The sequence below is a fragment of the Arachis duranensis genome, chromosome 6 (genome assembly GCF_000817695.3).
Source record: "Arachis duranensis cultivar V14167 chromosome 6, aradu.V14167.gnm2.J7QH, whole genome shotgun sequence".
Classification (NCBI taxonomy): Eukaryota; Viridiplantae; Streptophyta; class Magnoliopsida; order Fabales; family Fabaceae; genus Arachis; species Arachis duranensis.
The window spans coordinates 17,489,912-17,497,326 of NC_029777.3; the positions used below are offsets into that span (position 1 = coordinate 17,489,912).

General features: G+C 37.4%; 2 protein-coding genes across 2 annotated transcripts; one reads left to right on the forward strand and one right to left on the reverse strand.

The window, feature by feature from the left end:
• Positions 1-474: 474 nt before the first annotated feature.
• On the forward strand, positions 475-3,555 carry LOC107493249 (uncharacterized). Its single transcript, XM_016114347.3, has 4 exons — positions 475-1,025; positions 1,466-1,528; positions 1,660-1,734; positions 2,009-3,555. The coding sequence occupies exons 1-4, from the start codon at positions 657-659 to the stop codon at positions 2,537-2,539; spliced, it is 1,038 nt and encodes a 345-aa protein (XP_015969833.1). The 5' UTR covers positions 475-656; the 3' UTR covers positions 2,540-3,555.
• Positions 3,556-3,578: 23 nt separating this feature from the next.
• LOC107493248 (tubulin beta chain) lies at positions 3,579-7,210 on the reverse strand. Its single transcript, XM_016114346.3, has 3 exons — positions 6,715-7,210; positions 4,749-5,018; positions 3,579-4,536 (listed from the first exon to the last, which is right to left on the reverse strand). Exons 1-3 carry the CDS (start codon positions 7,130-7,132, stop codon positions 3,851-3,853), a joined length of 1,374 nt encoding a protein of 457 aa, XP_015969832.1. The 5' UTR covers positions 7,133-7,210; the 3' UTR covers positions 3,579-3,850.
• Between the last annotated feature and the right edge of the window lie 205 nt (positions 7,211-7,415).

The following is a 7,415-nucleotide window of genomic DNA, read 5'->3' on the forward strand; positions in this document are numbered from 1 at the left end:
AAAACAATAGAGCTTAACCAATGTAGTCACTTGTTTGGGCAATAGTATCTCCTACATGCATGTCTGGCTGTATGGTCTATTTTGTTGTGCATTGTTGTAATGTGGTGTTTATTGGCTCTTGTACTCCAAATTATGTTTCAAATATTTGTTCGTATTTAATATATTTTATAAGTATGAAATAATATTTAAATTTCAATATGTTGTTCCTTTAAATATTTTATTAATAAAAATGAATTATTTTAGAAGAGAATATTAATTTGTGTTTTGTTTTTGTTTTAAAAATGGGTAAGCTATACAATTTCAGCACGCTGAGGGTATATAAACCCTAGCAGAAGAAGGTAGCCAACCCCAATGTTTGTAAAAATGACACGTGTCAGAAGCCAGAACCTAGCCACTGATTTTCCAATTCCTTTTCTTTTTTTTTTTTAATTCTTATTATCAGAGACAAATAAAATCGAAGCAACAGAGCAACGCAGCACACTCTCTTCTTTTCTCTTTTCTCTCTCTAATCCTCTCTATCTTCCTCCTCAATCCATTCCCATACCTCACTCCTTTGCCGCTACGCTCATAAAAAATCTTCTCTTTTCTAAAACCCCAATGCAAATTTTCACTTACGTCCCCAAACCACGAAACTGAAACAGAGAAAGAAGATAGAGATGGAACAGAGCAATGGTGAAAACGGTTCAGGTGGTCGTGTGAGGTCAACGCAGTTGACCGAAGATGAGAGAGAGGTTTTTGACATCCTTGTGAGATTGCATGACATGGTGTTGGAATTTGAATCAGAGGTACGAATACCGTTCCAATGGGGACGAAAGAAGAAGAGATCTGCAATTCAACCTAGCTTTTTCCGCCGTTTCTCTTCTTCTCCGCCGCCGGTGAGTAACGGTGGTGGTGACGGAGGTGTTGTGGCGGCGGCGGTGGTGAAAGGAGAAGCTCCAAGCCCAGCAACTCCTTTGTCCTTATCGCTAACTGAATCTGACGAAAAGCCCAATAACATATTAAGAGCCAAAGCCTCTCTCAAAAGGGTATATGTTTATCTTCTTCTCTTCTCATTTTTCTTTTCTAATCTTTTTTAATAGTGTTTTTTGACCCCTTTGATGAAGAGCTCTTGTTGGAGTTAAATTGAAATAATAAAAAAATAATTGTTTTAATTTAATATTAGTTATTTCATTTTTCTTCATTCATCAAATTTTGTTAGTTCTTGTTTGATCCATAATGTGTTCTTCTGATCGATTCTGTTAATGTTATGTTACTGTTGTAATTTTTACTGGGTCTAAGTTATCTTCCATATATTTTTTTTTTGGCTAATAATGAATTCTTGGTCTGGAATTTTTTTTTAACAAAATTACTGTAGACAAATTTTTAAAAAATACACGTGGTTTATTTATTTATTTATTTTTTCTGGTTTATCTTCCCATCTTCTGATTTCCGGGTTTTTGCTGGGTTATTCTATCAAAACTTGTAGAAGAGAGAACATTATCTAAAACTTATAGAAGATTTGACTAAGAGCCAAGCTTCGCTGAATAAGGTAAGATTCTCTATTTACCCTTTTTTTCGCTCCTCATTAAATGGTTCGTTTTTGGGCATTTGTTGATTTTATATTTCCTTTTTTTGTTTTAAAAATCTCTCTCTTCTCACTCATTTTTGGAATTCAAACAGGAGATAGAAAATGTGAAGAATTTCCGTGACCGATTGAGGGCCTTCAATTCGAAGTTGAAAGAAAGAAAACTAGAGGTACTTTTATATTAATCTCGCTTCATCCTTTTTTTTTTCCCTCTAAAAAATTATGTCTATCTATTAAAGAGTTAGAATCCAATGAGTTATACCAGTTGGTTCATACTTCATACTACCATTATTGGGTTTTATAGTAATAGTACCAAGAAAAAAAAAGAGGATTGTAGAATAGTATTAGCATTTAGTTATGACTCTATCTCTTGTCTAATGGTGGGTCCAATCCTTTATTTAGCTTTTGATTGATGGAATTTCTATTTTTTTTCCCAATTTACAGCTAAATAATGGCCCCAAAAGTGAATGCAAAAATAGCAGCATGGAAATTGGGTGTGAAATGCAACAAAAATTGGGCCATGATGCACCAAGGAACTCATCAAATTCCATGGGCGAATATCAAGAAAACAATAAGCCTCATGAGTTGCATAATCTACAAGCGCCAAACGCACCACATCACATAAGACTGAGGGTCAATAACCATTCTGAGGCACCCCAATTGTGTAGCAGGGAGGGAATTAATCAATTACCAAAAAAATTGATGCCAATGGAAGCACCTTCTTCATCTTCACCAAATTCTTCATTGGCTATTGTCAACAATAATGGTAATAGTAACATAGTGCAACCAGTGATTCCTGATCTCAACGCCTTTCCTGAAGATTTCGTTCAGGTGGACTCTTACCAGCCTTTGGATACGACTGCTGCAAACAAGGATTTGAGCAGAGTCATGGCAGCTCAAGCTAGGCAGATGAGGCTTCAGAAAAACAGGCTCAAGAATTCTACAGCCACTAAGTCACGATATTCTTGTAGATGATACTAGTATGCTTCTTTTCTTCTTTATTTCTCTCATCTAAAATTTTATTTTCTTTACAAGTTGAAAGTAATTTTGGTTCGAAAATTATAATAATCAGATAAGCTCATTTTTGAGTTGCAATTTCACTATAGCCCCCCTTTTTTTGACAGATACTATAGAATCTTAAATATGGTAATAGGTTTGTTTCCTTTTTTTGTTAATGTAGCGTTTGCTGGAATGTATATAAGGAAATCTTTGAGTTTTTGGTAGGATTATGGTGAATGGCATAAATTTGGAAACAACATGTGATAATAAAGTTGTAGATTCCTAGTTTTTATGGAGATTTCGTATCAGATTTGGAAGCAATCGTTTATGACTTATGATCCCAACATGGTGGGATTATGATCACTTTCCACAAATAAATACGTTTCATTCTTTCTTCATTGGTCAGTTGGGAAATCTCACACTTACATCGCCCCTCCTAAAACTAGCCATTATAGAGGGGGAAAAAAAAAGTGTCCCCGTCCAGAATAAAAAGTAAAGAACTAAAGAGGAACAAAAAAAGGAAACATTTCGAATTTCAAATGTCACGCCACATGCTGCACCCAATTTAAAATAAGTTTGCAAATTCCGTTTAATTTTTTCAAATAACATTTCATACATTTATTTAATTTGAAATTTCGAATTAGTTTCTTTTGACATTGTTTCTGGTCAGATTTAGAAATAATTAGTTGTTTTTTTTAATAGAATTAGTTTTTATTGTCATCTATTTTTTATTTTTAACATGTTTTCGGTTTATCAACAGGGCTGAGGCCCAAAGAAAAGGCTACAACTCAATTATTGACTTGGGCTTTTTTACCTGAGAGATTTATTGTCAAATATTTTATTTCAGTTAGCATCCATGCCAATGGGTGGATTGTTAGCTGAAAAAATGGTCTCAGGCACTGGATCCATTACTCAAGAAGACGGCCCGATATTGAACCCTGTGATTTTGAACTTTTTGTTCATCTTCCTCATCAAGGAAAGGTCTATCTCCAGTTGACCCAAAGCCGAAATAAAATAAAATAGAAAAAGAAACAAACAGCCTCCTTTGTCATTCGTACATTTATAATAGAACACAATATGCAGCAATCAACAAAAATGTTGTCTCAAGGGTAACAATACAAAATTACCAATATCAAGGGCATGGCATACGCTGAAAATAAAGCAGATAACAAGAAGGAACAAGTACACATATTGGTCACAAATTACACACATGGCAAATCTGGTAAAACAAACACAAGCAAGTTGCTTACCATTACCAAAGTTGGTTTTTTGGTTTTGGTTCAGCTACTACTGCTCCTCATAAACCTGTTCTTCACCCTCTTCACCATACTCCTCCTCATCCTCCTCCACAGTTGCATCCTGGTATTGCTGGTACTCTGCCACTAAATCGTTCATGTTGCTCTCTGCCTCTGTGAACTCCATCTCGTCCATTCCCTCACCTGTGTACCAGTGCAAGAAAGCTTTTCGGCGGAACATTGCAGTGAACTGCTCGCTCACTCTCCTGAACATCTCTTGAATCGATGTCGAGTTACCGATGAAAGTGCATGCCATCTTCAGATTCTTGGGTGGGATGTCACACACACTGGACTTCACGTTGTTGGGGATCCACTCAACGAAGTATGAGGAGTTCTTATTCTGCACATTGATCATTTGTTCATCCACCTCTTTTGTACTCATCTTTCCCCTGAACATGGCTGATGCGGTGAGGTACCGACCGTGGCGGGGATCAGCGGCGCACATCATATTCTTGGCGTCCCACATTTGCTGTGTGAGTTCTGGGACGGTGAGGGAGACGTACTGCTGAGAGCCGCGAGAGGTGAGAGGTGCAAACCCCACCATGAAGAAGTGGAGACGAGGGAATGGGATAAGGTTCACGGCCAGCTTCCTCAGGTCAGAATTCAGTTGTCCAGGGAACCTCAAGCAACAGGTCACACCGCTCATAGTTGCAGAAATCAGATGGTTCAGATCGCCAACTGAAATTAAACAATTAAGAGTAAATAGACCAGTTAATACTATTGGTTATATTACATGGTGTTATTCTTAGATAGCTATTCTTTTAGTACCATGCAAATTATTGGTGTTTGCCAATTCAGTGCAGCAATAATAGTGTTAAGCAATTAAATTAGCGCCTAAAAAAGTAATAGTTAGAGTCTAGATAAAGGGTCGGCTATGGTCTTATACTCACAACTAGGAGTGGTGAGTTTGAGAGTCCTGAAGCAGATGTCATAAAGTGCTTCATTGTCAAGAACCATGCATTCATCTGCGTTCTCCACGAGTTGGTGAACGGATAATGTAGCATTGTATGGCTCTACAACGGTGTCAGATACCTTTGGTGAAGGGAAAACGGAGAACGTGAGCATCATTCTGTCTGGATACTCTTCTCTGATCTTGGATATTAAGAGTGTTCCCATGCCAGAACCCGTGCCTCCTCCAAGTGAGTGACAAACTTGGAAACCTGGCAAAAGATTCACATATAAAAACAGAATAGAGGATGAGTGTAAGATAACTTTTTCATGATCAAGTATCTTTTGGGGAACTCAACAGTTGAAGCAGTTAATATAGTTAGCGAGTCATCAAAATTTTGAAATCATGTATATAAATCACGGCTAAAGTTCTTCACCATTAATAATTCAATTTCTCTCATTCCAGATTCCAAAAATTCTCTCTTCCGTCCGCATCTAACACTATACAGAAAGACATGTTTCCTTCAGCAACTTCAACTTAATTTCATGTAGTTATTACAATTTTGCAAATGCCTTATGGTATATCTACAAATTTGGGAGTGAATAGACACTGTAATTTATTCTGTAGTAAATTGCTAAATGTAAAACCACATCGTCGGTGCCTACTTATGAGACACTGTTTCCGCAATCACAATCACAATCTCAATAAGAAACAAAGAAAGATACGATATAGACTTATAGATATTCAATTTAGCCCTGCATTAAAAAGCAAGCCCCGTGTGGGCCCTGCCTGTCTTTGCAGTACGCAACAGGAGACCTGCTACCACAACTCAGCATTTGTAATTACTCCAAAATAAGCAATCTGGTAGCCTTGGCTCACACTATAAAATACAAATAAGCAATAATAATTAACAATGATGATAATGAAGCATCAATTATTGCAATGGAAAGTTAACAGGAACAGGTTCCTGAAAACTTGGTTCCAAAATCCAGATCTACTATTGCGATTTCCTTTTCCTAATAGATCTATGAATAAAGACAATAGTAACAAAGAATAGTAAATAAAAAGAACTCCGAAAAGTAGTCAGAACTCAGAACGAAGATACAATCGCAAAATAAAGTTCTTAAAAGTTCCATTAAACAATTGTCAGAAAACCAGTTCATCAGTCAACACTGTAGTAACTCAGCAATTTTCCTTATGAAAGTTCATTTGATATTTCTTTTGTCTGTATCACGATATAAAACTTTTTCAGCACTTTGTTTTCTCAGTCACAGAATTTCAACTTAGAATTTCTAATCATTAGTTGCACTGGTTTTACAATATGGTTCAATTGAACTTAAGGCACAAAATCCCTTGAAATGGAAAACATGATTTGATTCATTATTCATATCCATCTTTCCATTATCCAAAACCACTTCCTTCTAATGAATATACTCATGAACGCACAATTCATCGTCCAATTCATTCATCACTAAGCTGTAACAATCACTGGAAATCAAGCAACCAAAACGATGGTATCATGGCATTCCATCCAAAACTGCTGCTCAAAGAAGTTAATCAAATTGTTTTAGTACAGTTAAGATCAGTTCAGTGTTACAAGTTCGCATGTTAGAACTCACGCAAACACAGAAGCACTACACTACTATCAATATCAATGTTCTCAACGGAAACTAGATCTCACATTTTTATTCATTTCTCTGAACTTGTTAACACATTCAAATTCAAAGTCGCAATTAAACTAAATCAGAGTTAGTTAAACAGCCAGTTTCAGTTCTACATTTCGCATGTGACGATTGTATATCAGTTAAAGAAGCACTGCGATCCCGTCAATGCAATCTACCTTAAACAGATTACAGATCTCACTTTCACTCATTTCTCAAAAGTTGTTATAGTCACATGAAAACCGCAATTCAAAGAATCGAAAGTCAAATTAGAGTAAACGCAATTCAATTGTGGTATATATATACCTTGCAAGCAGTCGCAGTTCTCGGCTTCTTTGCGAACAACATCGAGAACGGAATCGATTAACTCAGCGCCTTCAGTGTAATGACCTTTCGCCCAGTTGTTACCGGCGCCGGACTGTCCGAAAACGAAGTTATCGGGACGGAAGACCTTACCGAATGGACCGGATCTGATGCTGTCCATGGTTCCGGGCTCGAGATCCATGAGAACAGCCCTGGGGACAAACCTGCCTCCTGAAGCCTCATTGTAGTAGACGTTGATGCGCTCAAGCTGGAGGTCGGAGATGGCGGCGTCGTTGGCGTCGGCCGGGGCCTGGTGCTTGCCGGTGGGATCGATGCCGTGCTCGTCGCAGATGACTTCCCAGAACTTGGAACCGATCTGGTTCCCGCATTGACCTCCTTGAACGTGAAGAATCTCTCTCATTCTGTTTTTCTCGATAAAGCCAAGGCAAGAAGTAGAAGAAGAGTGTGATGACTGATGAGCGATGAGAGTGTGTGTGGGGCGTAGTGTGATTTATGGAGTGCGGTTTCAGAGGGTAGGATGGTAAATGTAACGTTAATGGCGGGATTTTTCTTAACTGTATCACCCAATAACTGCCCCCAAGCCCCCAACTCCCCACTACTACCACCTTTTTTTTTTGTAGTCATTTACTAATATTATGCAATTTTTTAAACTTATTAAAAATATCTTTTGTTTCAATTTACCA